Raw genomic sequence first — 14427 nt, 5'->3', positions numbered from 1 at the left:
AGGAAAGTTAGTGAAATGTCAACGGAGCGGATTCTTTCCAGGAAAGCAGGTTTATAGAGTGGTCTACAAAATGGTACGGGGTCCTAAAAAAAGAGACGGGGAAGTGGGGGGAAAAAAGGAAAAAGGCCGAGTGGACCACGGTAGAGAAGAAAAACTTTGGGGAATTCACAGTATTTCCTTTTGCTAGTGGGTGTGGCCGAGTATTCCCTCCGGATCCCCAAAGCTGGTGATGAGAGAACTGTCAGCACCAGCTCACACCCCGGGACGGGCCAAGGGGCGGGTCTGAGAGCTCGATTGGCAGCAGCAGGGAGGAAGGCGGCAGCCCCGGCAGGATGGGGCAGAGAGGGGGCCGGGCTTGGCTGGGCCGTCCCGGGGGCAGGCACAGGGACCGAGGACCCTTCGCTTTAGATCTACATATGGGTCTGGTCCTTACGCTCCAGTGGAGAGGCTCCTCCGCTGTCACACGCCTGGACTTGGGACACACACACACACACACACACACACACACACACACACAAGCACACAGAAGCACAGCCGCACGCACGCAGTGACACACAACGTGAGCGCGCGCGTACTCTGACACCCACACTCACACGCCCACACTCAGAGGTGGCGTCAGCCTCTGCAAGGACGCCCGCCAGCTCGCAGCGCGTCGTGCTCCCGCCTCCACTGCCATGGCAGAGGGTGCCTACCTAGGATGGGACTTCAGCACCCAGCAGGTACCCGGCCGGCGGCGCCCCGCTGGCGGCCAGCACCGCAGCCTCTCCTCACAAACTCAGGGTCACGTTTCTTTCTCTCTTTCCTTCTCTTAGTTTCCGGGCTCGCACATTTCCCTCCACCGTGCCCCCCTTCCAGGTGCGCCCTGTCTTCCCCAGCTCTGATTCCTGCCCCCGGAATCCCCCTCTACTCCAGAGCCCTCCTAGTTGGAGTAGGTTTTCTTGCTCTTCCCACCAGGATCGTTTCCCACTAATGTGGCCCTAGTACAATCATTTTGGCTTCTCCCTCCCCAATTCTGGCTTCTGTATACTTTCCGAAGTAGCTGGAGTGACGGGGCTCGAGACTTCACCATGAAAATCCGGGAAACGGAACCCCACAGCGCTCCTGGGGCCTTGGCTCCCCACCAGGGCAGTTGCATCTTTCCCTTCTATCTTCGTGCTTGCTTTCACTCCTGATTTCCCTGGCAGACCTGGCTAGATGGCCTGGACTCGGGGTACAAAGGGCACTTTATCATATAACGGGAAGCCTTTGTTGCTGTCTGGCATTCATTCAGTCAGCAAATATGCACTAAGTACCAACTAGGCGCCAGAGAAGTCTTATTCAGGGGACTTAGAAAGGCAAAAATGAACCAGCCCCTGGCCTCAACAAGTTAGCATTATATCTGGGGAGAAAACGTGAACAAATATGCGTATAAAATAAATACAATGTAAGGGGGGGCGAGGTCAGTGAGCCCATCAGCAGTCGGGGGTTCCATTAAAAACTTCAATTATGTGGCACTTGAGGTGAATTTCAAAGAGGTGACCCTTTGATCTTGATTTTCCAGAAAGATATTTCCTAGGATACCCCTCCCATTTTTTAATATTTCTGTAGTTTACTATTTAGTGAAAAGATTATTTCCTGATAAAAAAACGTTGCTATAATTTTGTTTGGTAAATTAAAAAAAACAAAAACTCAAATTAAGTACCTTTGTTTTACTTTGCTATAGAATTTTATCTTTTTTTTTTTTTTTTTTCAGTGTTGCTATAAAAGTATAAGTAAACATGGTTTGGACCCCCAAGAGAATTCCAATATGGTTCAAAACTGTCTCAACTTTCTAGCCAGGGTTTCTTAATCTTATTAAAGTGGTGGTCCCCTTTGGTTTATGGTGGAGCCTATGGATCCTTTTTCAAAATAATATTTTTAGGTGCATAAAATAAAATAAATAAGATGACAAAGGAAGTGTTATAGTGAATAATTCACTATAAAAATTTAATTTTAAAATTCACACACCCATTGGATGCAGATCCCTGCCCTAAGCAGACCTCATGCTTAGATGATGAATACATTTGTCTTTGACAGACTTGGGCCAAAATGCAGAGTATTGAGTCTTTTTTCCCCTTCATATCAAGCCTCAGTTTCACCATCTGTAAAATGATGAAATCTGGACTAAATAGTTTATGATATACCTTTTAGGTCTAGATTAGATGTATGTTCTTATGACATTCAAAAATGAGAAGGTTGAACTAGATGAGCTTTTAGTTCCTTTTCAATTTTCAATCCTGTGCCCAGTAACTGTATTTTGTTTTCCTCAAATTCAGTCTTTCATCCCACTGAGAGGTACTGTTGTTCTGGTTTAACAAGTTTTATAACTCAGATTTCTTTAAATCTGCAGAGGATTAGAATGTGTGAGCCACTGTTATGTTATTCATGCCTCTGGCTAACTCACAGAGTTCCAAACTTCTCTGGTAGTAACTCCCTGGGAAACTGCCAACTAATCTGAAAAGGCTGCAGTTTGGTTTTAGAATCTACTGCCAAAAGGCCAAGGTCTCCCACTACATCCAATGTCATCTCCAGTCATCTTCAATTATATCTAGTCACTAGACCCACTAGAAAAGGAGGCTGGTGACTTTGCACCTCCCTCCCTCCCTCCAATCCAATTCACTTGCATGTTACAGCATCACCTCCCTGATATCATGGTACTCTTGGAGAGTGAAGTACAAACAATAACAACAACCATTCTTAGAAATATCAGTTAATTTGACAATGATTTTTCTAGTTATCATTGAAGAATCAAAATTCAAGGAAAGCAGAAAATAGAAAGAGGTGTGGTATAGGTAGTTTGAGAAGTAGCATTTGATTTTCCCCATATATCCCCCACAATTACTATGTATGTATCACTGCATACATATATTACAGCATATTTATATATACATATGATATATACACTAATCTGTATATTTGTTATTGTGGCCCAAGAGAACATAAACTCCTCAAAGGCAGTTATTGTTTTCATTTTTGTCCTTTTATTCCTAATATCTAGCATGGTTTCTGGGACAAAATTGGCACTTAGTAAGCACTTGTTGAACTATGGTCAGGACCTGTATGTTATAGACTACAGGAAATTCCCAGTATATATATCCCCATAGGCCATATTAAAAGGAAAATCCCATATACATGAAATATTTATAGAAGAATTTTTTTTTGTAGCAGAAAAGTGGAAACAAAGTAGATGTCCATCAATTGGATAATGACTAAAAAAGTTGTAGTGAATGTTATGTAGGAAACAATGAACGCCATGAATACAAAGAAGCATAGGAAGAAGGGAATGAGAATAATAGCAATATTCCAGACACCGTGTTAAGTCCTTTTTACAAATAAATCATATGATCCTCACAGCACCCCGTAAAGTAGGTGCTTTTATTATCACTATTTTACAATTGAAGAAACTGAGATAAACAGAGGTTAACTGATTTGCCTGGGGAGGCATAATTCATATTTAAACAAAAATCTTTTTAAATAAAATATCATATAAATGCCACCAAATTCCTTGAGCAGCTTGTTTGCTCAGTGGAGGGAATGCCTGACCTGAAGTCAGTAAGACTCATCTTCCTGAGTTCAAATCCAACCTTAGACACTTACTAGCTGTCTGACCCTGGCCAAGTCATTTAACCCTGATTGTCTTAGTTTCCTTATCTGTAAAATGAGCTGGAGGAAAAAAAAATGACAGCTCCAGTATCTTTGCCAAGAAGTTTACCATATAGTAGGCAGGTCAACATTGATATTGGCTAATATAAATCTTTAGGATCCTTTTAGAATGGCTTGCAATTTCTTCAGTACAGTTTTACAGCACATGGGAAAGAGAAGAGAAGGTTGAATGACAGAAATAACCCATCATTAGGTAGGTCAGTAACTTTTCCATTTCTCAGTTTCCTCATCTATAAAATAATGGGGTTGAACCAGATGACCTTTTCAGCTCTGAAATTCCTGCCCAATAGAATTGGTTTTTCATCTGTGCCTAACAAGCTTCCTCCCTCAAATCCCTTTTTTCCCCCTCCAATTACATGTAAAAATCATTTTAAACATTTTTTAAAAAATTTGAGTTTTCCTTTCCTTCTTTCCTTCCCCCCTCCTTGAAATGGCAAGCAAGTTAATGTAAGTTATACATGTGCAAAATGATTAACGTTATTAAGAAAAAAAGTATTTCAACAATAAAAGTGAATTATACTTGGAGACAAGTGAATCTTTATTACAGTAATTACAGGAGAGTGGCAACTGGAATGTAGGCTTAGAATTTTCTCCCCAAAGAATGTTTCATGCAGAGGTTTTTTGTTTATATGCAAAGGGAACAAAATATTTCTCACTTAAGATAATTTAGAGCTGATAAAAAGCAAAACCTAGATGCAGAGTGTTAGCAAAGGAAAGGAACTTCAAAGAAAGTGCTGCTGTCCAATTTTCCTGAATTATTTACATTCTTGTTATCAGCAAGGTGTGACATTATTAGGACAAAGATCTCCCTAAGATTAAATTAATGTTTTGGATTCCTGAGGTCACCTGCTGCCTCTTAATCTAAAATTTATTACTCAATTAAAAATTAGAGCATTTTTCTCTCCTTATCTACATGAACAGAAAAATTACTATACAAGCACAAAAACTGCATTGATTGAGTTGTGAATGGATTTTAATTGGTATTGTTGAAGAGAATACTTACAAATTCATCAAAGTATTAAAGTAAATGGATCTGAAATTAATATTTCCATTTACAAACATCTGAATTTAGAGGAAATTACTAGATTGTTGGGAGGAGAGTACTTAGTTAATGCTAGTCAGGACTACTTTTTATGCTATTATTTATGCTAATATTATTTATATTTTATATATTTATATTTATATAATATTTTTTAAAAGAGCTGTGATTTCATCAATAAGGAGATTCCCAACCCCCTTCTACCAACAGAAATCAGTCGTTTTTCAGTCATTTCTGACTTTTTGAGACACATTTGAGATTTTCTTGATGAGGATCCTGGAATTATTTATTATTCCCTTCTCCAGTTTATTTTACAGATGAGGAAACTGAGTTCTCAGAGGTCACAGGGCTTGTAAATGTCTGAGGCTGGATTTGAACTCAAGAAGATGAGTTTTCCTGATTCCTGGCCCAGTACTCTGTGCACTATGGTGCCACCTAGCTTCCATTCTTCCCTGTCTATGATTAGTAAATATTCCTAGCTAAATGGCTTCTGACTGAGATTCGTTGGCAAAAGTCAGGACAGCATAGCACAAAGGCTCTGGCTTTGGAATCAGGGGATGGATTTAAATCCCAGCTCTGCCAAATGACTGTGGGTAGTCATTTATCTCTGTGGGCCTCAGTTTCTCTTCTCTAAAATTAGATAACATTTTAAGATCTCTTCTTGCTTTAAATTTCTAAAAATTCAGTGTTCCTTCTCGTATATGACACTCTTTGAAAGGCAGCATAGCATACTGCTGAGAGTTGTCCTCAAGTCCCATTTCTGACAAATTTTAGCTTAAAACTCGATCTACTACTTCAAACTGTGTTCCATTTATTTTCCTTTAGCCTGCAAAGTGCATGAGGACAAGGGCCATATCTTTGTGTCTTATCCTGCCTAGCACTGTGTCCTGAGCATAGGAATATGGAATTTTTGCTCATGAGAATGGGGTAGGCCTGCCTTAGGTACACCAGCTAAGGAAATGAATAGCATGTAACCCATATTTAGTTTACTTGAGCATGAAGGCCAAAAAAATAATTTTCAAGCTTACTTTAGCAGCATTATTTGCATTCAAAAAATAAATGTGATCAACCCAAGTGTGTCTTATTAATTTCTAAAAGCACCAAGATTTTCTTGACTTATGTCATCACGATACAACCAATGTTGTATCAATACTTAAAATAATAACACTTTAAAATTTTCAGACTTTTCATAATAATAATAATAGGTAGCATTTATATAGGTCTTTAAAGTTTGCAAAATGCTGTTTATATATTATCTCATTTCATCTTCACCACAGCCCTATGAAGTAAGTGCTATTATTACCTCCATTTAAACATAAGAAAACTGAGGATCACACTGTTAACAAAGCATTTGAGGTAGTATTTGAACTCAGGTCTTTCTGACTTCATCACTGCTCCTATGTCTGTTTGGCTGTTCAGTCTAGCTGCAGGTTAGGAGGGAAAAGCATGTTCTGAACAGTTCATGGGGAAGCCAGACTGGAGTTGCTGAGGACAACACGATGTTAAACAAAGGATCCTGAACTCATTTGCTCCTGCCCTTTGAATCTGACTGTTTTTCATATCTTTCAATTAGTGACCTATGACTCTCTACCTAGAACTAGATTTAGCTTGAGTTGTTCTCAACATTATTTGCTGATTTGTGAGATGACTTCTTGCTTACCCATTTATGTAGCAGAATAAGCCTTTTTATGCAGCCACCCTTTGAGGTTTGCAGGTATTAGTACCTCTTTCACAAATGAGGAAACTGAGGCACAGAGAGAAGTGACTTCAGCAAGGATCTGAGCATCAGCACATATTCCTATATCTTGATGTTTTCTACCATATCATACCACCATCCAAAATACAAAGGCTTGTCTTTTTCTCCTAGGAATATTGTTGAATCTTCTTGTTCAGAAACAAGAAGGGATTTCTTGTTCAGATGCTCTATTTTCATGTCTTTCCTCTGTCCTTCTGGCACTGTACACTCACTCTCCAGCCCATCAGTTCCCTTCATGCTCTTTCAGGTCAATATCAAGAAGGACCAGAAAGTGACTGTACTCTTTAGCTAAACCAAAAGAGACAAGATTTTAAAATATCAAGCTGTTCTTTTGTGTAAGGAGAGTTTCTCGATTCTCACTTACCTAGCATTATCAACAGCAAAGGTGGTATAAAGGATCCCTGTAGGATAGAGCACTGCCTGGGGCTATATGTTGGAACAAGAAAGTAATGATAAAACATGAAAAGACACATTTCAGAAATGGAGGTGTTTGCAATCAGTGATGGCCAAGAAGTATATAGAAACTTTGGTGGTTTGTTTACAGTGGTACATGCAAAATATATGGGACTTTTATGTAGCATTGGGGAAGAAGGTTATGTATGGGAAGATGTAGATGATTTCTGAGTAGTGATGAACATTTGTGGTATATGTACAGGGGTGTTAATGAATGGCTTATGAATGATTCTGTCCAAAGCTCCAGGTTACTGACCATTTCAGCTGACTCTTCTCAGAATAGAGCCTGGAGACCTTCCTCATGGTCCTCAGGTTTTTTCCTCCCTCTGACTAATTTTTTGCCACTTCTTTCTTTTTCACCTTATTTTTCAATAAGAGAAATTAATAAATTAACAAAGATTTGTTTTTTCTCCCTCCGATTTTCCCTACTTAAAGAGAAAAAAATTATGGATACTCATGCAAACAAATTCTTGCATTGGCCATGTTCTTGCCTAATTTCTTTTTGGGGGAAGTATTATGCCAAGGACAGTTTATTTATTTTTCTTTTCTTAAAGCATTTTATTTTCAAAACATATGCATAGATAATTTTCAACATTCACCCTTGGAAAACCTTGTGTTACAATTTTTTTCTTCCTCCCTTTCCCCCATCCTCTCCCCTAGATGGCAAGTAACCAACATATATTAAACATGTACAGTTCTTCTATACATATATTCACAATTATCATACTGCACAAGCAAAATCAGATCAAAAAGGGAAAAAATGAAAAAGAAAACAAAATGCAAGGAAACAATAACGACAAAAGTGAAAATACTGTGTTGTGATCCATACTCAGTCCCCACAGTTCTTTCTCTGGGTTCTTGCCTGATTTCTAAGCCTTCTTTATTTTTAATCCCTAACTAAAGGAATCACTTCTGAGTGGCTGAACTCACTGGCGTTCCTTATCAACCACTCTTTATTTTTCCCTTCTAATTTCCACATTTATCATGCTGCACAAGAAAAATCAAATCACAAAGGAGAAAAAAATAAGAACAAAAAACCAAAAGTGAACTGCAGCAGCAACAACAAAAAAGGTGAAAATTCTACGTTGTGATCTACATTCAGTCCCCATAGTCCTCTCTTTGGATGCATATGATTCTTTCTATCACAATCTATTGGAATTGCCATGAATCACCTCATTTGAAAGGAGTCATGTCTGTTAGAATTGATCATCATATAATTTTGTTGTTGCTGTGTACAATGCTCTTTTGATTCTACTCACTTCACTTAGCATCAGTTCATGTAAGTCTTTCCAGGTCTTTCTGAAATTATCCTGTTGTCATTTCTTATAGAACAATAATATTTAATAACATTCATATACCATAACTTATTCAGCCAATCTCCAACTAATTGGAGTTTCCACTCAGTTTCTAGTTCCTTGATTACAAAAAGGGATGCTGCAAACATTTTTGCACATGTAAGTCTTTTTCTTTTTTTATGATCTCTTTGGGATATAGACCTAATAGTGAGACTGATAGGTTAAAGGATATGCACAATTTGATGACCCTTTGGGCATAGTTCTAAATTGTTTTCCAGAATGCTTGGATCAGTTCACAATTCCACCAACAATGCATTGTGTCCCAGTTTTCCCACATTCCTTCCAAATTTTATCATTATCTTTTCCTGTCATTTTAGTCAATCTGAGAGATGTGAAGCAGTACCTCAGAATTGTCTTAATGTGCATTTATATAATCAATAGAGATTTAGAGCATTTTTTAATATGACTATTAATAGTTTTAATTTCTTTGACTAAAAATTGTCTGTTCAGATCCTTTGATCATTTATCAGTTGGAGAATGGCTTGTATTCTTATACAGTTGAGTCAATTCTCTATTTTAAATATAAGGCCTTTTTCACAATCCTTGGATATAAAAATTTCCCCCCAGTTTTCTGCTTCCCTTCTAATTGGTTTTGTTTATCAAGCACTGTTGATGCAGCACACTTGCCCCTTTCTTCTTCTTTTCTTGTAGCCACCACATCTTGGTTTCAGTTTCTGGCATACCCTTGTTTTCTCTTCTTTCCCTTCTCCTTCCTGACAGTTCCCTATTTTCTCTAAATTTATGATGCTCTATATTGTGATCTTGCTCTGATTTATTCAAACATTAGCTTCAGAGCCATTTTTGTTCTGCCCAGTGTTTCTTCAATTCCAAAGCATAAATATAGTTTTTAGAATTTATGCATAAAGGAATAGAGTAATAGATTGGCTAAGATGACAGGAAAAGACAATGACAAATGTTGGAAGGCTATGGGAAAGCTGGGGCACAAACGCATTGTTAATAGAATTATGAACTGATCCAACAATTTTGGAGAGCAATATGTAACTATGTCCAAAGAGCTATCAAAGTATGCATATCCTTTGATCCAGCAGTGTCTGTACTGGGCCTATATTCCAAAGAGATACTAAAAAAGGGAAACCGAGTGGATGCCCATCAGTTGGAGAAGGGTTGAATAAGTTATAGTATATGAATGTTGTGGAATGTTATTGTTCTACAAGAAATGATCAGCAGGATGGTTTCAGAACGACTTACATGAACTGATGGTAAGTGAAGTGAGTAGAACCAAGAGAACATTGTACACAGCAACAAGATTATATGAGGATTAATTCTGATGGATGTGGCTCTGTTCAACAATGAGATGAGTAAGGTCGATTTCAATAGACTTGTGATGGAGAAAGCCATCTTCACCCAGAGAAAGCACTGTGAGAAATGAGTGTGGTTCACAACATAGCATTGCCAATCTTTTTGCTATTGTTTGTTTGTTTTTTGTTTCCTTTCTCATTTTTTCCCTTTTTGATCTGATTTTTTTCTTATGCAGCATGATAATTGAAATATGTTTATAAGAATTGCAAATGTTTAACATATATTGGATTACTTGCTGTCTAGGGGAGAGGATACGGGGAAGGGAGGGAGAAAAACTTTGGAACACAAAGTTTTGCAAGGGTGAATGTTGAAAACTATCTAGAGATGTATTTTGAAAATAAAAAGTCATTAAAAGAGAGTTATATATTGAAGAATGTCTCCTTCCTTCCTTCCTCTCTCCCTCACTCCCTCCTTTCCTCCTTCTTTCTTTCTTTCTTTCTTTCTTTCTTTCTTTCTTTCTTTCTTTCTTTCTTTCTTTCTTTCTTTCTTTCTTTCTTTCTTTCTTTCTTTCTTTCTTTCTTCTTTTTTCCTTTCCTTCCTTCCTTCCTTCCTTCCTTCCTTCCTTCCTTCCTTCCTTCCTTCCTTCCTTCCTTCCTTCCTTCCTTCCTTCCTTCCTTCCTTCCTTCCTTTTTTCCCCTCTTTTCTTCTTTCTTTCTCTCAGTCTCAGTGTCTTGCTGGATCTCTGTTTCTCTCTTTCCTCTTCCTTTTCTCTTACCCTACCCACCACCCCCTATTTCTGCCCCCACAATTTTCCTATATTGCAAATCATAAAACAAATCCTTGTCAAGAGTCCTAGTTTACTCTTCTCAAGGTTTCCCTTGTGAAGAGAGATTTATTCACTCTAGATCAAGTTCATTTATTGGTTTACTAGTCCAATCTCTCACTTAGCCAGTCAGGATCCCTCTTGATGGTAGGTGGGCTTTTGTTGGTATATAGACATTCCTAGTAGTAGCAGAATGGTCAGGCTCTACCTTTCAGGACCATTGGGTACCTCCTAGAGGATTGGATCAGGGGAGAAAAGTAGAAATCTGGGAAAAGACTGAACATCTCTTTGGATTTGGCAGTGGTACCATACTGAATCTCCCTCTAGCTAGGAGCCTCAATAGATTGAGGTTAAGCACCTTGTTCAGCAGGATTGTGGCAGTTGATGACTCTCAAACTATGGGAGTAAGCCAAAGGCATAAGAATTGATAGTCCTGGCACTACTGGCATTTCAGTGACGAACAAGCATGCCCTTTGTTGAGGCCTTTAGGGCTCAACTGTTTTTTTTCCTTTTGTTCTTACTTTAAGGTCTATTCTCTCTATAACTGCCATTAGGAAAACATTTATAAAACAACAAAAAAAAGGAGGGCTATGTGCTTGTTTCAAAGACAATAGGGGAATGAGAAAGTTGAGTCTTCCTAACTCAGGGCCCAGTACTTTATCTACTATACCATGTAGTTGTTGGAGCCAAAAATACTCACTCTTGTTTTCATAGTTCAGTGATGGGTCCTGGGATCCATAGGTATATTGTGAAGACTAAGCAAGATTATGGTTATAAAGCACTCTGCAAACATTGGTGTAGACTCTAGAGAGAGAAGTGGGTAACAAACTTCTTGTGTAAGGGTGGATGCCTTTAAGGAGCAAGGACTCTCATAGATAACTATTTTAATACTTATTTGATCTGATGCAATTTTTAAAAATTTTTATTTCAGGTGAAGGTAATTGCTGTTGATGAAAAACTGAATGTCATCTATGAGGAGAGCATCAATTTTGATAAAGAGCTTCCAGAATTTGGGTATGTTAAAAACAGTATATGGTATAAATCTCAAAGATCTCTATTCCTTAGGATATGTTGCATGCAACATGCTAGCCACAGCTATGTTATATCCTACTTGAAGATGTGAAGAAAAATCAGTTTTAGGGACCTTGGTCATTTAGAGATGAAAAAAAGAGAAGAATGAGTTGCAGGAAAGGTAGGGACCTTCAACTCTAAATCCTATTAACATCCCTTGACATTAGTTTCCTCTGGTATAAGATCTGGAATCAGAAAATGTGATTTCAAATCTCATCTCAGTCATTTACTACCTGTGTGAAATTGAGTGATACATTGAACCTAAGTCTCAGCTTCCTCCTCTGTGAAATGAGGAGATTGGACTAGAGAGACTTTGGGATTCTGTCTAGCTTTAGATCTATCACATCATCATATCATATCATATCATATATCTAGTATAGCTGGTGAATTACTCTAAAGAGATACATAAGGACTATAGAAAAAGGGAAGAGCCAGGGCTACACTTCTAGAAACCAAGAACCCTCCCTTGAATGTGGACCCAGGTAATATCTCAGAAGAGTATTAGCAGACCAGACAAAAACCTGGGTGAAAATAGAGAACCTTCTCTTTGGAAGAAGCCCTCTACATTCCTCACAAAAGGTATCTCTAAGACTTCTGGCCAAGATGGCGGCGTGGAGGCAGACAGCTGCTTGAGCTCCTCGTTTTCTCTCAGAACTTACTTCATGACAAGCCTCTGACTTCATGCTTGACCCAGAAAGAAATCCACAAATTATCACCAAGAGAAGACATCATTGAAAGTCACCAGAAAAGGTCTGTGTTTGCTCGGGGGAGGGTCAATCAGACTGGGCGCAGACTGAGGGCAGACAGCCAGAGCAAGACAGGCAGCTCACACAGCTCAGACCTGAGGGGGAGGGGTGTGATCTCTGCCGTTTCTGTGAAAGGGCTTTTGCCCCAGTGTGGATGCTCCGTCTTGGCAGCAAGCCAGGAGCGGTGGAGAGGGTGTAAACACCAGAGGTGAAGATTAAAACCCCAGAAAGCCAGCGTCTCTCAGAGCCCGGCCACCCCCAACCCCCACCTGGACTGACTCGGAGCATTCTTGGAGCCTCAGAGCACAGACTCAGTACAGTCATTGCTGTTCTGTTAGTGGCTCTCTGCTGCCCTACCTCCAGTCTGTAGAGGAAGCCCATTAATACCATCCAGCCCCATCCCCCGCAAAACAGACCAATTGTTTCTCTTGTCAGTTTGTTTTCTTTGATTCCTGCTCTGACAACATGAACAAAAAATTCAAAAGGGCTCTAACCATTGACAGCTTCTGTGTGGAGAGGGAGCAGAACTTCAAATGCTGAGGAGACTAGGAACAGACTGTCCCCAGATGTATCCCCTGGGAGGGATATAAGCTGCTCCTCAATACAAAAGAACCTCATAGAGGAAATCAAAAAGGCTCTCACAAGAGAGCTGGAAGAGAAATGGGAAAAGGAAAGGGAAGCTTGGCAAGAAAGCCTGGAGAAGTCATCCCATGCATTCAAAGACAGAGTGGATAAAGAAATCAAATCATTGAGAAACAAGATTAGTGAGCTGGAAAAGGTAAACAACTCCAAGGAAAACAGGATTAGTGAGCTGGAAAAGGTAAACAACTCCAAGGAAAACAGGATTAGTGAGCTGGAAAAAGAAATCAGCTCTCTAAAAAATAAAATGGATAAAATGGAAAAAAATTCCATAGAAGATAAAAACTCAATTGGACAATTACAAAGAGATATAAAAAAAGTGAGTGAAGAAAATACATCATTGAAAATTAGACTGGAACAAGTGGAAATGAATGACTCAAGGAGAAACCAAGAGGGAGTCAAGCAAAACCAGAGAAATGAAACAATTGAAAAGACTGTCAAGTACCTTACCAGAAAGACAACAGACCTGGAAAACAAATCCAGGAGAGACAATTTGAGAATAATCGGACTCCCTGAAAAATGTGAGGAAAAAAAGAGCTTGGACACCATTTTCGAGGAAATTATCAAAGAGAACTGCCCAGACGTTTTGGAAACAGAGGGTAAAATAGACATTGAAAAAATTCATCGATCACCTACTGAAAGGGACCCTAAAATCAAAACGCCAGAACAAGTTCAAGAACCATCAGACAAAGGAAAAGATATTGGAAGCTGCTAGAAAAAAACAATTCAGATATGGAGGATCCACAATAAGGATAACCCAGGATCTAGCAGCGTCCACATTAAAAGAACGCAGGGCCTGGAACATGATATTCCGAAAGGCTAAGGAACTTGGTATGCAGCCAAGAATAACTTACCCAGCAAGAATGAGCATTGTTTTCCAGGGAAGAAGATGGACATTTAACGAAATAAATGAATTCCATCTATTTTTGATGAAAAAAACAGACCTACATAATGAAATGATGAAAAACTGAATGTCATCTATGAGGAGAGCATCAAGGTTTGATCTTCAAATACAGAACTCAAGAGATTTCTAAAAAGGTAAAAAGAAATCTTGAGAACTATACTTCTGTCAAAAAAATATGTAAAGAACATATGTACAATTTGTCTTAGAAACTAGTGGTGGAAAGGAGATTATATCATAAAAAAGTGTAAAGTGGTGGTACTACATCTCATGAAGAGGCAAAGGTAACCTATTATATCTGAGAGAAAGAAAGGAGGGAGATGAACATAGCGTGTATCAATAGACATATTCGATTTATGGTGAAACTTCTTCCACTTCATTGAAAAGTGAAAGGGAAGGAGTAAGCTAAGGGGAAGGGAATACAGTAATTTCGAGGAAAAGGGGTAAAATAAGGGGAGGATCTTTAAGGTGGGGGAGGGATCCTAAAAAGGGAGGGCTGTGAAAAGCAAGTGGTGTTCACCAGTTTAATACTGGATAGGAGGGTAAAAGGGAAGGAAAGGGGAAAAGCATAAGCAGGGGTTAATAGGATGGCAAGCAATATAGAATTAGTCCTTCTAACCATAAATGTGAATGGGGCAAACTGCCTCATAAAGAGGAAGCAGTTAGCAGACTGGATTAAAAGTCAGAATCCTACTATATGTTG

General features: G+C 39.0%; 1 protein-coding gene across 3 annotated transcripts in view; it reads left to right on the top strand.

Moving 5' to 3' along the window:
• The first annotated feature begins 383 nt into the window (after positions 1–383).
• Positions 384–14427, top strand: part of XYLB (xylulokinase) — a 242523-nt gene continuing 228479 nt past the window's right edge. For 2 of the 3 annotated variants that reach the window (XM_074283633.1, XM_074283631.1), the window contains exons 1-2: positions 384–719; positions 11299–11381. In XM_074283633.1, coding sequence (XP_074139734.1) covers positions 675–719; positions 11299–11381 — 128 coding nt within the window. In that variant the 5' untranslated portion in view covers positions 384–674. The remainder of the gene's footprint in view (positions 720–11298; positions 11382–14427) is intronic. The other variant, XM_074283632.1, reaches the window with a different exon arrangement.

Source organism: Sminthopsis crassicaudata, chromosome 1 (genome assembly GCF_048593235.1).
Source record: "Sminthopsis crassicaudata isolate SCR6 chromosome 1, ASM4859323v1, whole genome shotgun sequence".
Classification (NCBI taxonomy): Eukaryota; Metazoa; Chordata; class Mammalia; order Dasyuromorphia; family Dasyuridae; genus Sminthopsis; species Sminthopsis crassicaudata.
The sequence above is the reverse complement of the archived record's forward strand: the minus strand, read 5'-3'. Positions and strand labels throughout refer to the sequence as shown.